The 19,331-nt window shown below is 42.3% G+C and overlaps 1 protein-coding gene across 4 annotated transcripts in view; it reads left to right on the forward strand.

The window, feature by feature from the left end:
• Positions 1-19,331, forward strand: part of LOC137868939 (WD repeat-containing protein 7) — a 108,178-nt gene that overhangs the window by 53,174 nt on the left and 35,673 nt on the right. For all 4 annotated transcript variants that reach the window (XM_068705981.1, XM_068705985.1, XM_068705984.1 and 1 more), the window contains 2 exons: positions 3,121-3,234; positions 19,088-19,315. In XM_068705981.1, coding sequence (XP_068562082.1) covers positions 3,121-3,234; positions 19,088-19,315 — 342 coding nt within the window. The remainder of the gene's footprint in view (positions 1-3,120; positions 3,235-19,087; positions 19,316-19,331) is intronic.

Genomic DNA, 19,331 nt, shown 5'->3' on the forward strand with positions numbered 1-19,331 from the left:
TGTGTGTGTGTGTGTGTGTGTGTGTGTGTGTGTGTGTGTGTGTGTGTGTGTGTGTGTGTGTGTGTGTGTGTGTGTGTGAGAGAGAGAGAGAAAGACGAACCCCCTTAAACAACACACGTAGACCAGAATTAGCCAAATCTGCACAATGTTTTATTATGAGACACATGTTCATAACTCTGGAAAGTTATTGCAGTGACATCATCTCCTCCGTACAAAGTAATCCATCAGCAATGTGCAGAATATTCCACCATTCTGCCCTCCATGATTTATTTCTAGTGCCAGTGCAGGAGGCAGTGTCCTTTACGTATCGAGGTGGATCGAGAGACGACAGAAGTGCTCTGAATCTTGTTAAATTTAGCTCCTTTAGTAATAGTTTATTTTTTGAGCCATGTTGTAGTTGCCGTGCGCCGATATTATAGAAAGATAAATGTTTTAATAATTCTGGCATCTACCATAATCTTGTGGGTGGGTTTCGGTTACTGAAACTCTTTGGCTTGGGAAAGATTGCGGTTTGATTTAAATATCAAAATGAACACATCCCGTCTCACTTCATTTGGCAGAGTGGACATTATAGGAAGACATAAGACACATTCAGTGAACCTTTTATTAAGAACATATTTAATACAAATTTCATTTGAGCCATTATTGCATTTTTATCAAAACAAATTTGCTGTTGCTAATAAGTGTATACATGTGATTCTCTGGTGAGAGGTTTGCTCAGTCAGGTCTGAAGAGAATCTTGGGAAATGAAGGGAAATTCAATCCGCCACTGTTCTGCCACTTGCAGACACAGCAGCTCCCGTCCACTAAAAGTTCCATATGCTCGCTTCAATTCACTTAAAGAGTGACTCCAGACTAGATTTTGGAAGAAGCTAAAGCTGCACTGGTCTTGATGGGCTGAGAAGTCTTTTGAACCATGGCCGTCACAGTAAAGCATCTGTGAGAGAGGCGGAGCTCTGTTCACGTAGAAACATCATCGTCAGTCTTTGTCCAATCACAGCGAAGCATCAGTTATGTTTTAATTAAGTTCAATTACGTTTTTATCACTTTAGCATTTGAGACGGATAATCAACAACCTGTGTGTGTGTGTGTGTGTGTGTGTGTGTGTGTGTGTGTGTGTGTGTGTGTGTGTGTGAGTATGAGATATAAAGCTGCACAGAGCCATTATGTTGAGCTGTCAGCAGTGTGTGTGAGCAGGTTAATTGAAACATGATGCACAACGTTAACCAGGATTAATTAATGTAATTACACTGTGTGTAATTACAGTGTTTTCCGGTGAGCTTCTGTGTGATGTTTGAATTATTATTGTTATCTTCTGGGATGGGGGGGTTCAATGATGTAATTTCTGAAATTAGCATTTTTGGTGTGTGTGTGTGTGTGTGTGTGTGTGTGTGTGTGTGTGTGTGTGTGTGTGTGTGTGTGTGTGTGTGTGTGTGTGTGTGTGTGTGTGTGTGTGTGTGTGTGTGTGTGTGATTCATTCATTAGGCTGTTTTCCCAGAGATTAGCCCAGCGTAGGCTCTGTTACCTTTAGTCGCTTCATTCATTAGCGCAGCATCATTCATTAACCCAGCCGCTAATGAAAAGCCACTCTTAATTGGCAATGGGGAGATAAGGGCTAAATGAAAACACTAAATATAGAGGGTGAGAGAGAGAGAGAGTGTGTGTGTGTGTGTGTGTGTGTGTGTGTGTTTTCCATTAACTCTCTAGATAAGGAGGAGGCCCAATAAACCTTTATTTGCTGCTTAACCAGCACAGTTAGCCTGTTAATAAGGATCAACACAGAAACCTGGTGTGATGAGCTTACAACACACACACAACTGAACTGTTTTCCAAGGCCATTTGACTAGTACAAAAGAAAATGGCGATTGTTGTTAGTTGTTGTGTTGATAACCACGTCAGTGGTGCCGTTAAGCGTTGCCACAGCTCAACGGTGAGAGCGGACACCGTTCTCTGTAACTAGCTTGTCCTTTTCCAGAGCGACAGGGAGTGAGGCAGAGGGACCTGCTGCTGGCCACCTGTAACCAGTGTAGCATCGCGGAATTAGTAAGCTAGCTGATTCCACGATACTGAAATGCTCCACTGCTTACAGAAAACGAGCCGAACAAAGCTGCCACTCATGTGGTGATAGCAATGTGCTCTTCTACGCTGTGACAAGAGTGTGTGAATGAAGCACTAACCTGCTAAAAGTCACTCGTTTACTCTCTACGCTTCGTAACGTTACTACTCCACTGCTCGTTTTAGTCCTTACTACAAAACATCACCTCAAGTCGGTTTAGCTTATACAGAAGTTAGCCCGCTACAACCAGGCGGCAACCTCTGACCGAATTAAGCCGATGCAAAAGGGCAAAAAAAAAGCATTCTCTCTACTGTCCAGCAGGGGGCTCCTCTGATTGTATAGAAGTCTATGAGAAAATGACTCTACTTCTCTCTTGATTTATTACCTCAGTAAACATTGTAAACATGAGTTTATGGTCTCAATCTCTAGTTTAAAGTCTTTTTCAATACAGCATGATGTTCATTTAGTAAATTATAATGAACCATAAAGCAGAGTATGCTTTAGGGCGGGCTTACTGTGATTGACAGGTCGCTGCCGCTAACAGAGCCGTATACACCGTCTCTACGTCACTCCTAAGCATTCCAAATATGGTCACTTCTGTTCAGTGGTTGGAAAAAAAATAACAAATCGGCCATAATCCAAGATGGCGACGGCAACCCTCCAGCTACTTGGAGTTGAATGGGAACGTCCCTTCTACTAGCGTTTTATTTCTATGGCAACATACTATACTGCACTTATGTATGCTAGTCTGCTCTTTATTTTTGCATTTTCATCAACACATGCACTCGTGGAGTCTTACAACAAGTAACCAGCATGACTATTTCAGATTTGGAGGTTTACGATGTGTTTCCTACACACAGTGTGCATTTATTTATCTGTGTTAATGTCAAGTGACACACACACACACACACACACACACACACACACACACACACACACACACACACACACACAGTTTGTCTCGTCTCTCTTTTTTCTGTGAAAATACAGGCTGATATTTAACATCAACTAAAATGTTTGTCTCTTTCTTTCTTTCTTTCTTTCTTTCTTTCTTTCTTTCTTAGCTGGGTCGGCCACTGAGCCCTCCACTCCGGCCCCGCCTCCTCCCGAGGCTCAGCCAATAGAAGCAAAGGTTCCAGAGGAGGAAATGGACGTCACGGATGATGACATCACAGCAGGTAAGGACATAAATTACGACGTCTTTAGAAAAAAAGGCTCATTTAATTAGTGCTGGGCAAGCTGGTCATGTGACGGTAGACACATCTCTACTGCATAGTTTACCTTTAAAGCAGCTCACTGACAAACTTCAATCTGTGACGTGATGTTTGAGGTCTGAAATTGAGGGATCTTTTTTTGCCCAGTGACCCGTGGAGCCCCATCTGGTTTGATACAGGAAACATTAGAAAGCCATTTATCATTTATGTGCTACTGAATCTAGGGGTTTTACTTGGGTGACTCTGAATGTAGGTTAATTGTGTGTGTGTGTGTGTGTGTGTGTGTGTGTGTGTGTGTGTGTGTGTGTGTGTGTGTGTGTGTGTGTGTGTGTGTGTGTGTGTGTGCGTGCGAGAGTGCGTGCGCGCGAGAGTGCGTGCGCGCGAGAGTGCGTGCGCGTGAGAGTGCGTGCGTGCGTGTGTGAGATATCAGTCTACTATGACCTGCATGGTGTCAAAAGCAGTTTGGTGTTCAGTGTGCACACATGCTCTCTCTCCTTTTCCCTCACACAAACACACACACACACACGCGCAGGAAACGACTGGCACCTGCAGTACAGGTAGAAAACGCACACACACACTCTTCCAGTCCATTTATCTTTTGACACATTATCCTGAAAGTTTAACTGTGACGGACACTGACCGGTAGCTCGGCCTGGTGGATCTTCTCCAGAGACTACAGTCACACAAACATCACGTTTTTATTCATCGGTGATCACAATTTAATAACTGGATCATTTATGTGTAAAGGTGGTCGTCCTGCAGCAGCTCATCATCATCATCTCATTAACTGTCATGGATTCAGAAATCGCATGAGACTAAAAACAGAGTGAGCTGACCCGTCTGAAGGGAAGTTCACATTGTGAAAAGCACTGCAGCGTCGGCTCTAACGCCGTCTTACCACCTCTCCTCCTCCTCCCTCCATCCTTCTCTCAGACCAGTCAATATCGCACATGTGTCTGACAATTTATCATTTCTCACAGCTCATTTTTCTCCTATTGACAGCGGTGTGTGTGTGTTTTTTTTTTTTCCCCATTCAGTCTCTGCAGTATTAAATCTGTCAGCAGACGGTCTGAATCTCCTTTGCTGCGGAGGAAAAACTTTGTTACATTTTCACGTTCCACCGTCTTTTCTCTTCCAAACTTCCTTCCTTCTTCCTTCACTCCTTTTTTGTTTTTGAATTCCTCTTTTCATGAATCCATTTTTTAAAAATCGTGGATGTACTGTTTTGGGGAGCCTATTTGTGTTTTGGGTAGTGGATTATCAGCTACACGTGTAGTTTGTGATATTAATAAGTAGTTTATATAAGAAGTTTTTTAATGAAAATCAAACCTCATGGATTGATTTTCAGCCTATTTTCTGCAATATCCCTTTGATGCATTTACATTCAGTCATTATCTGTCTATATGGTATAGTCTCCATAGTGTTTATCGGTAGTGGCAGAGTCCGACATTCATACGCTGGATTCAGATTGCCGACCTCTCTACTTGAGGGATTCACAGGAACAATATGTATCTCATTCCATATCCATAAATGTTTATGGTTCACTTTCTTTACTTTGTGTGTTTGTATCTCTAGTTGTTGAGAAACTTAAATGACGATTATGATAGTGAAGAGTTATTATGACAGTGTCACAACTTCATGTAACAATTATTTTCATAATCTATTAATTTTTTTGAAAATCAAATAATTGTTAAGTTTCTGAAATGTCATAAAATAGTACAAGGCAACATCTTCAAATGTCTTCTAAACCCAAAGGTATTCAGTTTACTAAGAACAAAAAGCATCAAATCCTCACACTGGAGCCAGACATTCATTTTGTGTTGGTCTTGGCAGTGACAAAAGCAGTAGTTTTTCCTAGGACCAGGTTCTCTTTAGAAAGCCATCTCATTTTGCCCCGCGCAGTCCTGGTCCTGGTTCTCCAGTGCCTCCCTTCCCTCCAGCGGGTCCAGCAATACGGCTTGGGTCTCCAGCAGCGTGGCGTCTGTGTCGGCTCCCAGCGGAGCAGCGAGGTGAACCTGCTTGATTTCGTAAGATTTTGCGCAGAATAAGAAAGACATACTTTTCCACGCGCTGCTCATTATAGTTTACAGTCCGATTAGCTACTTGAGATGAGAGACGACGCGTGTTGTTTCTCAGCCGGCCAGTTATCAAGCTAATTTGAAATCAGTTAAAAAGCTAACTCGTCACCAGACGATAGCCGCTGGGTTCCCAGAATGCATTTCAGTCAATGCTTTCCATCTGATTTGCTCTCCACACGGACCGTTCAGTCAACACCTGCTCTAACAGGACTGGTCAATATGACGCAGACTACAAACGCAAACCAGGACATTTCCAATACTCAAATCTTTGACATTTGGATGCAAAATCTTCTATATTTTATATATGGCGTAGAGTATGTATCCTGTACTCTGTTACTACCTTACAGAGGGGAGGCAAAGAGGAGAGCAGATAATTATGAAATGGAGGAAGGGAAAAGGAGGGAAAAGAAAGGGAGCAAAGGGGGAGGGGAGGAAAAGAAGAAGGAAAGGACCGAAAAAGAAAGGATGGAGGGAGAGGAGAGGAAACGAGAGAGGAGGGGACAAAGGAAAAAAGATGAGACGTCGACAGCCACAGAATCACTTGGCTGCAGGCTGTTACCACAGCGATAGACTCATCACCTCAGTCTACTGTCTCCGCTGTCACACACACACGCACTCTCTCACACAGTTCAGGATGTGCAGGTGACAACAGTTGTTGCTCGGTGCCACAGCTGCAAAACCTCCCAGACCAGAGCTGTGTGCAAGTGTGTGTGTGTGTGTGCCTGTGTGTCTGTGTGTGTGTGTGGACGTGTGTGTGTGTTTGTGTGTAGTAATTATGTCCCTGGTTGTGTCAGGGGATGTCATTAGGATCCACAGCACCCTCCTCCTCAAATCCCCCCACCACCCTCATCTCTTTCTCTCTCTGTGTCCCACACACACACACACACACACACACACACACACACACACACACACACACACACACACACACACACACACACACCTCTATTGCATGCCATTTTGCTAAAGCATCCCGACAACAAATTGAAAGTAAGAGCTGATGCATACAGTGAAACATGACAAACATTAATGATGCACAAATAACAGAATGAAACCATTAAGGATAATGAAGTGAAATTGACAAGGTACAGATAACCAATTAGGAAACTCTGTGAAATATAGTTAATAAGACTTGCAGTGTGATGAGTAGGGTGTAATGGCAGAACAGTAGCATGTGAAGTTCCATCTCACAGTTGTATACAGTAAAGTGGCTCTCTGTGGCCCTGGAGGTCCATCCATTGGTAATGAGAGTGACTACGGGGGGGTGACTGCAGCTTGTGCTTGTTTGTACTGGGCAGTGGGTAATTCCTGGATTTTTGCTCTTAGTACAGGAACAGCCTCTAACTGGTAACACTAACTACTTAGTTTAAATGTGCAGGTCTTAAACAAATCAATTCTCATTAAAAACTGAAGCTGTATTTATGTATTCTCACTGGTGCTGAGACAGTTAGATGGTTAGTCCATCAACAGACAAATAACAGACAACCATTTTTATGACTGATGAGTATACAAAGTAAACATGTTAAATATTGGTTCCAGCTTCTCAAATGTAGGATTTTCTCTGTTCTATATTATTTTCAGTTGAATATCTTGTTTTTACTGTTGTATGTATTCGGACCATTGTTCAGGCCATGGATAAGGCCCGATCATATCCATGTGGAATAGTAACGTGGCTCCACACGAGAAGGAAGACTGAGAGAGCATCTCATCTCTGCCTCTGATGGAGGGGGTGACCTCAGGGAGGTCAAAGGTCTGCTGGACACAGTCCCCCCCCCCCCCCCCCCCCCCCCAACACACACACACACACACACACACATTATTTCTGTGCTGGCGGGCATTTTGTCTCCTTTAGGATTCAGAGACTTTATGAGCTGATGTCTTCCAGCCACCAACATGTAGAATTAAACTACAGATATGTACTTGCAGTGTATTGTTTTTCGGTTCCTCACCTCGTTTGCTGGATGGAACGAAGGACAGTCAGATAAAGGTCAGAGGTCAGAGGTCGGGCTGACCCTCACCTTGCGGTGTCATTAGCCCGGTTGTGATTTGGTTAGCTGAAACGCTAGCCTCCCCTGCTAATGTAATATCAGAGCCTGCAGGTCGTGTGGGTCAGATCACATTTCTGCTCAGAACAGATTGAACTTATGGAGAGATAAATGGTCAGAGCTGCAACTCTGAACGCTCTGGATGGTTTCTGCTGATTGTGTCTCTTCTGTTTTACACAGTGAGGCTGGTGTATGGGAATAGTATTATATTACAGACAGCAAAGTGAAGTTATTGTCCAAATGTTATTAATGTACAGCAATGTATTTCTGTCTCTATATAAGATAGTAGTACAGGACAATACACAATGGTATAAAATCAGAAAACATTTTTTGTACACTATGATACACTGTAGTATGGTGTGATTTGTTATGGTTACGATTTAGTTTGGTTTGGTATGGTATGATATAATATGGTGTTGTTTGATTTTGATATTTGGTATGGTATGGTCATGGTATGATTTGGTATTGTTTGATTTGGTATGTTATGGTTTGGTTTGTTTTGATTTGGTATGTTAGGGTTTGGTATGATTTGGTATGTTATGGTTTGGTATGATTTGGTATGGTCTCTCTCTCGTCCTCGTCTTATGGTTGAGTGGACAGTGTGATAATGTGCACATGAAGGGGGATGGGCAGAGTGTGTGATTGTATGTGTGTGTCAAGGTTTATGAATGTGTCACAAAGATAAAGCATTGGCCTTGGGGGGGGGGGGGGGGGGGTGTGTGTGTGTGTGTGTGTGTCAGCAGAGACACAGAGTCATGGAGACCGATGGAAATGACTGGTTTACTGACTGGATTTCTCCGTCACTGTCCGAATGTTTGATTGGCTGTTTGATTACAAATTGACTTCATGGCAAACTGATTGTCCGTCTGACTGAAGTGCCAAAACTGACTGACTGACTTTTGCTAATTGGTTTAAAAACAAGCTGATTGGTTGATCTCAGCTCCAGTCCCAAACCTATCACAGACAACCATTCACAGTGTGATGGTCCGACTTTACAATATCATTTTTCCCTCGGTTGTCAGCCAGGTATTGTCCGAGCGGAAGTTATGGAGTCATTTAGGTCAGACAAGAGTCAACCAGCACAACGGATTGTCAGTGTCAACGCAACACGTACGGGCAATTTACTGTGTCGTCCCCCCCCCCCCCCCCCCCCCCAGTTCATCTAGACAATCAGACAGACGGAGAGGTGATGAGTTTTCAGGCCTGTGGGCAGATTCACATGTTAACACTGATCACATCGCTCGGTATGAAGCTCTGTTTTCACCTTAGAGACACGAACAACACACACTCTAATCGGCTTATATGGAAACGAGATAAAGAGAGGGAGCCAGCGAGAGAAGAGGAGGAGATTCTGACTGCAGACTCTCATCAACCCAGACCCTCATAATTTCAACTGGTGGGAGGCAGCAATGCGCTTCCCGAGCCTAGTCTGCCAAAAAAGTAAAAGAAGAAGAAGTAAATTGGGTTACCAATTTGCTCAAGACGTTTGACGCACTTTTAAAATTTAGAAATTTTTAGACATCATGGACAAAGTCAGGTTACGCATTTTCAGAACCAATATGGCGGGTTGTTGAGTGCTCTCTGCAGGACGGTGTCTGTTCTGTTACCAGTTGGTTCTGTTACCAACTGGTAACCAAAACCACCATCTTCCACATCTTCACCAAAGTTTTTTTCCTAGATAGAATTTGAAGAACAGCATGGCCGCAGGACATGAACCACGATCTCCTTTGTCAAAGTCTTGAGCTTTGGACGTCCACCTATTTTACATTACATTACATTAGTCATTTAGCAGACGCTTTTATCCAAAGCGACTTACAATTCAGTATCTACACGCCGTAGGCACAGCTACGGGAGCAATTTTTGGGGTTAAGTGTCTTGCTCAAGGACACATTGACATGAGACTAGTGGAGCAGGAGCTGGGGATCGAACCGACGACCCTCTGATTGAAAGACAGCCCTGCTCTCCACTTAGCCACGGCCACCCTATTTTACCTGCCACTTACTACATGCTACTGCAAAAAACATTACCAATGCATTGATGAATTGACTTAGTAGTCATGTTTAATATCTCTGAAATGATGGGTCGTTCATTCCTCTGAGAACTTGTTGTATTTCTATCAACATTTGAATTGTTCTGCAGGATGTCATTGTCACTTATCGTCTTCTGTAGTCCTTGCCCGCCTGTCTGTGTGATAGGAAGATCATTTTCTCTTCCCTCTCACTCTTAAGTTGTAATGCTTTTCATTTGGCGGAGTGTAAATCTAATTCTGGCCAATGGCTTTGATTCGTCTGTGAGCGAGAGGAGGGTGCGCCTAAGCTGCGGTGGCTTTAATAAAAGCAATTCCTTCTTTATGAAGAAGTGGTGCGATGGAGGTCGCGCACTGTCTCTGCATTAGGGAAATTAACATCCAGAGACATTTTTCAGACCGCTCCATTAACGCCCCGAATCTGACAGCCGCAGAGTGACGAAAACATCGGTTGTATTAAAAACCTGTCGGATCGTAAATTAAACTGCAAAACAAACGCATCATTGATAAAGAAGGAAGAAAAAATAAGACCTCATGCTTTCATTATTGCCAAGCCGTGCCTTCACACGGTAGTACTGAATTGTAAAGTGGAGCAAAGTCAATGTGATTTGGGGGGATGTAGAAAAGTGCATGTGTCCAGATGATGGCGCTTAGTGGAAATGATGATATATGAGTCGAAAGTATGAGATAGTAAGTTACAATTTTAACTGGAAAACTCATTATTTAGTATTGACCTATGATGTAAAGTTTATCTGCATGTACTGTAATCCTCAAAATGTGTAATCATTTCCAAAATACCATAAGATACATTCTAAAAAGATATATTTTAATCAAAATGATTAATAGCGCATACACCATACTGCCAATGGTAGTTCCTGCCAGTTTGTGTTATTGTGAATGGCAAGCGCTGCCAAAAGTCTACGCAACCACGTGGTGGTGGTAACCCCCGCCCCTGCCCCCCCAACGGCAGGTCAGCCAGGAAGCTACTCGGATGTGGAAGAGGCTGGTTCCAAGTGGCCCTTGATAGTGACCTGTCACAGAGTTTGGACCAAGAAATGCATGATTGTGAAGATGCCCAACTCCTGGCTTGATGCTAAGAGGCAAGCGCTTGGATGTTTTGTGTACAGAGAAGCTTGTTAGTTGCTGAACAGAAAGGAAATGTACAAAATCTTGAAGACACAAATAAAATGAAATAAACTAAATAATGACTTAAAGACGAGGTAACTTAACGTTTAGACATATAAAAAGACATCTTATGCCTGATATAGTTTTAAAAGCTAGGAGAGGTGTTTTATCAAAAAAATGGGAACACGCTAGCACTAGTCAGGCACGTTAGCAAAGTCAAAGCCCGGCAACTGGCGGGACAGTGTATGGTCAATGTGCTAAAATGAAGCCAAATTGTTGAATTCAGAAGTCTTTAGTCTCCAGATAGCAGTGTTCAAGACCCGCAGAAGATTCCGGTCTAAGCGTGCGACAGTGCAGACCAGGTGTAGATGCGTATCTTTCTGTTCGTTTGACAGATTATTTCTGGCCTTGGATGTTATTAAGGTGCCGTTGTATTGCTGCATTGATCGATTGGATCATGATGTAGGCCTTGTCCTTAGATATGAGGGATTGTCAAAGGGTAGTTTGCACAACGACTACACAAGGAGGATGATAACTGATGGGCAATCAGCAGAGACCCACAGTTAAAGGACTAGTAAGAACCAGCAGTTTGATGCTGTGCGGTCTCCTCTTACAAACTTGCATCCAGTCTGTTTGCGGTATCTCCTCTGGATGCCCCCTGACCCCCCCCCCTCTCGTACCGTCTAATTGGAGCGCTGTGTTTCCAGCTAAGCACAGATAGCTCCCCTGTCTGCGTCTTAAGACAGTAAAATACACTTAACCTTCAGATGGACTCGGGCCGGTTGGAAGGGCAGCCACCGTTTCAGGACTCCAAATCTTTTTTCTCTATCAACTTAATTGTGTTTTTCAATTATTTCCCCCGATTTTCTGTCTCCTGACATTTGTTGTAAGGACAGTGTTTACCCCCTCCTCCCACATCACCAGCACTCTTTTGTTTTATGGAACTATTTCTTCATCCAGAGACATTTAAAGGCTTGGCTTGAGGCTGCCTTCAGAGTTCTGTTTGTCTGCTTGTTTTCGAGTACTTTTCTACATATTCATGTTCTTACCTTTCCTCTTGCAGCATTTTACTGCCTGTCCTTCACTTTTCTTCCACCCTCCTTCGTTCTCACATCGGTTTCCTGCTGCTATTGATCCCCTCCCTCAGTCCCTGGTGATCAGGTTTTACCAGTCTCCCATTGATTACCAATGGAGGCAGATTGGAGGTGCGTCATGGGAAGATGGTGGGGCTGCAGCTCTAGAGGGGAGGGCTGGGAAGGTTGTCGGTTTGATTTCCTCGGGAGGGTTACTAGTAAACGTGATGGAAACTGTTTTTATCATCGCAATTAACAAATAGACATCTCTTTATTATATGTATTCTATATGTCCATATTTTAGGTAGGGCTGGGCAGTAATTCATTGCATTATATATTACAACTTTTCATAGATGCCATGTTTAAACAAACAAAGACAGAACAATACATTAATGTACTTTAACATACGCTTCTTTATTAACGTTTGCATACTGGCTTTTGTTAATTTGTCATTAATCCTTAATGATCAGCCAATTCTCACCAAAAACTAAATGTTATGTCATGTAATCATAGTAATGTTAAAATTGAATTTTGCCTGATACACATTTTTACAGAATAGAGCTTGAACACATCATAACATAACTCAAAGCAACCCCCGTACGTCAGCTGTTAGCTCCATATTTAACGGGTTAACCAGCGCTCATGCTGCCAATTTCAACACAGATTTAATGTAGCACTATCAGGTAACATCTTTATGCAACGGCCCTGCAGTAAACCCTCCCATTGTGAGGGTTCTCTCTCAAATGTATATCACGAGAGGACTTGAACTAGAGGTTGAGACCATAAACTCATGTTTATAATGTTTACTGAGGTAATAAATCAAGAGAGAAGTAGAGTCATTTTCTCATAGACTTCTATACAGCCAGACTCTGGTTGTTCTGGCCAATCTATTATACATCCACATTCTATGCAGTCTGAGCGCACTACATGCTGATCTTTACGTCGTACTTAGTATAAATGAACGTTAGTATTTGATTTTGAACAAACGCACTCTTTTGTGTGTTTAAATTGTGCCTAAATGAAATACTGAAGATAAATGAACATCTTTTATTATCTTGACAAGCAGGTTGTTTGAACGTGAAGTTAATTGGTGGAGAGCTGACCCTAATCATTGTGTGTGTGTGTGTGTGTGTGTGTGTGTGTGTGTGTGTGTGTGTGTGTGTGTGTGTGTGTGTGTGTGTGTGTGTGTGTGTGTGTGCTGCTATATTGATTACTGTTATTCAAACAAAGAAATCAGCTTCTTTCTTTCGCTTGATCCTTTTCCCCACCCTCTGTTTTGCATCATTCTAACCTCCCTCTTCATTTTTTGTCGTCTTTTTTAGTCTCTCGATCATCCCTCTGTTTTGTCTCTTTTCTTTTTTGTTGTTCTTTCTTTTCCTTTCCTTCTAGCCTTTCCTCTCTCTCATCCTACCTTTCCCATTCTTAACCCTCTTAACCTTTTCTCTCATGGTTTCCTACATCCCTACTTCTTTGACCCATCCTTCATTGTTCTCTCCCTCTTTCCTCCATGAACATCCTTTCATCTCTTCCTTTCCCTCTCTTTCTCACACCATCACTGTGTGTCTCCAACAACCACGTCATCATTCTGTCAATCAAACTCTTGATTTATGCGTAGTCAAAAGCAAAACCTCAAGCAAACATTAAAATATAAGTATTTAAATGTAAAGACAATAACAAAACAAAGCATTAGTGTTGCATTAATTAAGTGTGTGTGTGTGTGTGTGTGTGTGTGTGTGTGTGTGTGTGTGTGTGTGTGTGTGTGTTTGTGTGTTTAAAGGGGAAAGAGTTTTGTTCTTCTGCTCAGTAACATTTTTGTTATTTTTTCCTAACACATCCATATTTTTACCGTGATTGCATGGACTCCACAGGTTGTTGCATTACTCCATCCTGCCCTTTTTTTTTTTTTTTTTTTATAGATTCCTTCCTTTATGGATAATGTCATTCCAGCCAGAAAGCCTTTTTATCCCGATCCGTCGGTGGTTTTTATGAAGATTTAGCCGAGCTGAGGCGAGCTCGTCCGTCCCTCTTTAGTTTATTGGGTTATGTTTGGGAGCAGGTTGGCCAACAAATAGGATTTAGATACAATGTCATTATAATAGATCTGCCGGTCGTGAAGGAAGCCGATCGATAGGCTTCAAAAGTCAATCAGTCCGTCCACAAGGGCCGGGAAGCCGCAGGTAGTGATGCTACCTGACGAACGTCCGCAAGGAAAGCTCACATCTCTCAAATGAAAGAAGTTCAGGGCATCTGCAAGTCGTTAAAAGGTCTTGGATTCTTTCTTTTTTACGGATGCACCACTGCATCATAAAAGTCCTCTTTACTGTGTTTTCTTCCATGTATGCCATCTTATTTGGTACCTTTGGGATCTTCTAGAATTTAAAGTAAAGTTTGAATCTACATTCCAGCACGCTTCAGAGTGTGAAATAATTACTGTAAATATATTTATATTTAATAAACTAGAAACCACTAAAGTTTGATCTCTGCTCTGTTTTACTTCAGCAGGCAGGTTTTGTCCTCTGTTACTTTATTTTGTGTGGAAAGGAAAGATGTGTGAGATGAGTCTTCAACTGAGGTAGTAAACATAGATGATACAAGAATGTCTTGAAAGGCTTTGATTGAATGGGTTATAATGGTTGGCGTATATCATAATTAGTAATGAGACTCGGGTAAAGAATTTCCCTTTACGTCGGTCTACGAAGAGGTGGACACAATCAAGTCGGAGCTTCTTTATCATGAATAAGAAAACCCCTACAACTACACTTACAGATAAACGTACATTTAAAAAGCATGTAGTACATACACATCGTTGCCCAAAATCAAACCATAGATACATAATTTTTTCAGAGGAGGTCACAGTAGTTCTTTCAGCCCTGAATAGTTTCTGCAGATCTTCCCCTCAGGTACAGCTCGGGCTCGTTCTGGTTTAACCACGCAAGTGTTGTTACCGTGCTCACAGTAATTCTTTAGTCACTTAAAAAACAAACCCCAGCAGCACTCAACAAGAAGTAGCCAAAGAAAGACAGTAGGTCCATCGCTTTCATTTATTTTTATTAACACGATATTTACAAACAAGAAGCACCAGGTCAAGTAGAAAGAACCTGAACATGAACATCTGAACCCGGCCCCATCCTTCGGGTTCCGTCAGGTATCCATACCCTAGTACAGAGGTCTTCAACAGGGGGTCCTTGGGTTGATTTTTTTTTCAAACATGAATCTGTCCATTATTTTAATATTTCAGTATTGTATGAAAGATAACAGGTATGTTCATGCATGGCAGTGGTACTAATAGGCCATCACTCATTTTTGTTTCCACATTTATGTTTAAAATAAAAACGTGAATTTGAATAGCTTGTATGCATGATTATCATGCAAGGTGTGTTTCTAAATGGCAGTGGCACGGCCACCCTACTCACTGTACCTTTAAAATAAAAACATGAATATATGAACCTGTGTATTATTTGAATAGCTTAGTATTGAATACACAATAACAAGGTATGTTTATACATGGTACTAGGCCCAGTTTAATATAAAACACAATTTTATACAATATACTGTATATAGTAGGGGGTCCCTGCTCCATCTCTCTATTAGTTTGGGGGTCCTTGGGCTGAAAAACGTTGAAGACCCCTGCCCTAGTACATATGCAGCCTGGTGAACAAAACACTTGCTGCTCATAAATCATATTGCTGTGAGCACATGGTAATAATTGAAGGCAACGCAGATAAATGCATCAACGTTTTGATCGGCGCTCTTCTTTTATCTGGTTAACGACGGCGTACATGACACTCAGAGAGATTTTAGTGAGCAAATCAAACAGAGACTGTAACAAAGGATTTTGAAGACGGAAGTTACAGGCTTGCTTGAGTTATTGTTACATCATTACGGTATTATTTTGCTCAATATTATGAATCTGACACTGGATTTGAAAAACACATGCTGATGCCTCAAGTTCATTTGTTAATTGTAATACCGGGCTTCATTTTAAAAGGAATACTTTATTATAAGTTGTGTTTTTTAAAGGAAATGTAAATAAAACTTCAAAATAAGATCAGTGCAGGATTTTGGTCCAGAAAACATGTTTCTGCAGCGGCACAGCCCGTCTCTCATCTCAACTTTACTGTTTTCCTAGAGACCGATTTTTAGTTGCATGTTTGAGGAGAACTTTGTGTTTTCACAACACGTTTATTCATTTTGAACGTCACCAGCGAACACCAATGACGGGTGCCCATCCAATCAGAAGCTTACTGTTTATTGACTGTGGGTAGTGAACACACCAGTGCATATACGCTTTCAAGCCACACATTGTACACTCGTCCTCTACTCTCGCCTGTTAATATTCTATGAATTATTTAACTATGAAGTATGAAATTAATCTTTTCTACTACCCTCCCTTCTTGTATAAAGGTTTAGGTTTGTATATGACTCAACGGCTCCTTTCCTTCTGTCTGAATCCGTCCCTCCCTCCCTCTACTTTCTCTTTCTCTCTGTAAATCTCAACTTTTTAGTGATTCTGGTTGGGAGTCTATCTCTAATTCTGTTATCTACTGGCCCAGTCTGGCCCGGGGATGGATGCCATCTGTAATCCATTTATCAGAGCCGGCCGCTGGGCCTTTTTCCAAATGACAGCTGGCCCTTAGCAATCTCATTATTAAAAAAAAAGCACCAGGATATAATATGGAAATATAGGGGGAGGGGCTCCTGAGGTCGGAAAATGGACTGAGAAACAAACATTGGTCAAAATATTGGAGGACAATCGTTTTTTTAAATGTAATCCCAAAAAATACAGTTAGGCGTCCGCCAAAGCATTCTGGAGGCACAGCATCTTTTCAGCTGAGACTCATTGGTTGCATCTGGTTGCTATTACACCAAATATCCGCGCAAGTAAAAATGCTGGCACAGCTGGCACAGAGTACTTGATTGGGCCCTGGCTCTGGATGAAGGGGAGACTGAAGCATGTAGGGAGAGAGCTCGGACCCGCACACAGAGGGAGGCACGCATCTGTATTAACGGGGCAGTTTAGCAGCAGTCTAACAGCACCTTATATAATATAACCACATTTATATAACCACAAAAACCTCAATAGAGGCTCTAAATGTAAAAAACAACAACAACACAACCATTTGGTTCAGCCTTCCACTTTAACGAGAAGGGAAGAGCGACTGATCATTTCAGTCTCACTTCAACTTTCTAATCTCAAGGGACAGTCAGATACAGTTACACCTGGAAGGAGTAAAGGAAGGATCCACTTCCACCTCTGTAACATCTGTCTAGAATGCATCTTGGGTTTGCAACGAATTTACAATCAGCTGTTTTTTGATCAGATAGCTGTCTCATCCGGCCAAGATGCATGAAGTTATTCTCTAATTCCACTGCATTTAAACAAAGATGTGTTTGATTTCGGTGTCACCTGTTTTCAGGAACAACTCACCAGCTGAGTCATTGAACAGTTTTAAAAGATAAACAGTGTCCTGTTATCCTGAGTGGTCGTCATCCTTCAGTGTTCAGTAATCACTCCCCCCCCATTGAGGATCATAGGTGACGTTAACAAATCCAACACGTGATGAGGAAAGTCTGTGAAGATCAACAGGAAGTAGACACAGCAGTGACCAACTAACTCCCTCTTTCTATTCATCACACCCAGTGTGCTCGCTAACCCCCTACTCCTCACAGACAGTGTGTGTGTGCGCATGTGTGCGTGCGTGTTCCCCTGCAATTCAAATCCATAACAATGCTGTGCTCACTCATCCAGAGTGAGAGAAAATAAAAAAGAGAAATTTGTGTGTGTGTGTGTGTGTGTGTGTGTGTGTGTGTGTGTGTGTGTGTGTGTGTGTGTGTGTGTGTGTGTGTGTGTGTGTGTGTGTGTGTGTGTGTGTGTGTGTGTGTGTGTGTGGGGTACATGCACACACAGGTTTTATGTAGTCCTTATTGGGCCTTTGATCCAAGGGGTGTAAGGAGCTCTCATCTCCCACTGTGTTACTCATACAGACACACACACACACACACACACTTATTGGTCCCACACACACACACTCTTGTATTCCTCTCAGGGCTGTAGCAGTTCCCCACTGTGTAGAGCCTGTCACACGCGCACACACACAAAAGAGGTTATTTTGGGGTCGTCTTGGGCAACACAATGGACAGACACGCCCACACACACACACACACACACACACACACACACACACACACACACACCAAAATGGTTTCCAGTTGCACGTGTCCCAAGTCCTTCCAGAGGGGTGTGTGCGTGTGCGTGCGCACGCACTGTGACTAAAGGCTTTCAGCGGGACAAAGACGTGTGCCTGCACGTGTGTGTGTGAGTAATGGTTAATACCAGGACAATAGAAGTGTGCCTGTTCACTTGTTATCGGCTCAATGGAGACTCACAGGCCTGCTGCTTTTTTTGTGTTTTTTTTTTTTTAACCACCATGAAAAGAAAGAAAAAGAAAGAAATGAGAACGGGGTCTTCCCCCCCCCCCCCACCACCACCACCACCACCACCACCACCCGGACTCTCTTTTCAGCTAAAACATCTCTTAAACGTGTCAGAGGAAGGAAATAAACAGACCCGCAGTATCTCCAGACCTTTCAATATGAACTACTGTTGCTATCTAAATGCAGGAAGTCACTAAAAGCAATAACGTGCCTTGAACGCAGCATCTTCTAGGTTATGTGTTTCAGGTCCTGCAGCTTTGCATGTAAATGAGGTTCCCTTATCATGTGACCGACATTAGATGGAGCTGTTGGCAGGTTTTTTTTTATGTTTTGCATTCATGGTTTTTGCAGAAGGCACATTGGGGACATGAGGCAAATTAAAATGCTGTGTTGTGTGTACAGTATATAGCTGGTCCTCAATGTTACCATGTTATACTGTTATAGCTGTAGTGTATTTTATTATATCGTATAATACTTTGAGTCACTTCAATTGCAAAGGCAGTTGTGGGTGGCATTTGTTTGATATGTTTTTTTTATCTACCACAAATATATTGATACATTTGAAGTTTGTTATATTTTTACATTATATATTTTGACCTTAAAATGAAACACAAAAGTATCGTTCTCAAATTCATATAAAAGTTTAGTAAGGGTGTAGCTGCTGTGCTCATGAGAATTTTGGGAGACAGAAAATATAAAAAATCCCTACTATATATGAACTGTATTGTTCTGCATATTTTTCAAACATTAGTGGCGGTGAATCTTGAATTAAGATCATTTGATCAACCTGAAATTAACTTTTATACCCTTTGAAACCAACAAACTATGAAATGCACAAAAATGTTTAATCATTTAGTCTGGAAGCTAATTTGTGCTTGGAATGAATTAAGTTTGTTCAGTTGACATGGAGATGTCACCATGTGACTAAAGTATAGAACTAAGAACTAAGAACCCAAATAATAAACTAAGCATGGAGACCAGATGGAATACTGCTAAATCAACGAACCTGTTGACGTCTCTCTCTGTCTCTACCAGGCTGTCTGTCCAACCTTCCGCCCAACGCCAAGAAGATCTCCAACTCGTACGAGGAGCGCCGCAAACAAGCCACCGCCATCGTGCTGCTGGGGGTCATCGGGGCCGAGTTTGGCGCTGAGATAGAACCTTCAAAGGGTGTGGCGCGGGCTCGAGCCGGCGGACAGGCGCCCGAGGGCTTCGGGCTGACGAGCGGAGGGTCATCCAACTACTCTCTGGCCAGACACACATGTATGTACAGAGATGA

This window comes from Cebidichthys violaceus, unplaced genomic scaffold (genome assembly GCF_023349555.1).
Source record: "Cebidichthys violaceus isolate CVI_PGR_0920_01 unplaced genomic scaffold, fCebVio1.0.p SCAF_12, whole genome shotgun sequence".
Classification (NCBI taxonomy): domain Eukaryota; kingdom Metazoa; phylum Chordata; class Actinopteri; order Perciformes; family Stichaeidae; genus Cebidichthys; species Cebidichthys violaceus.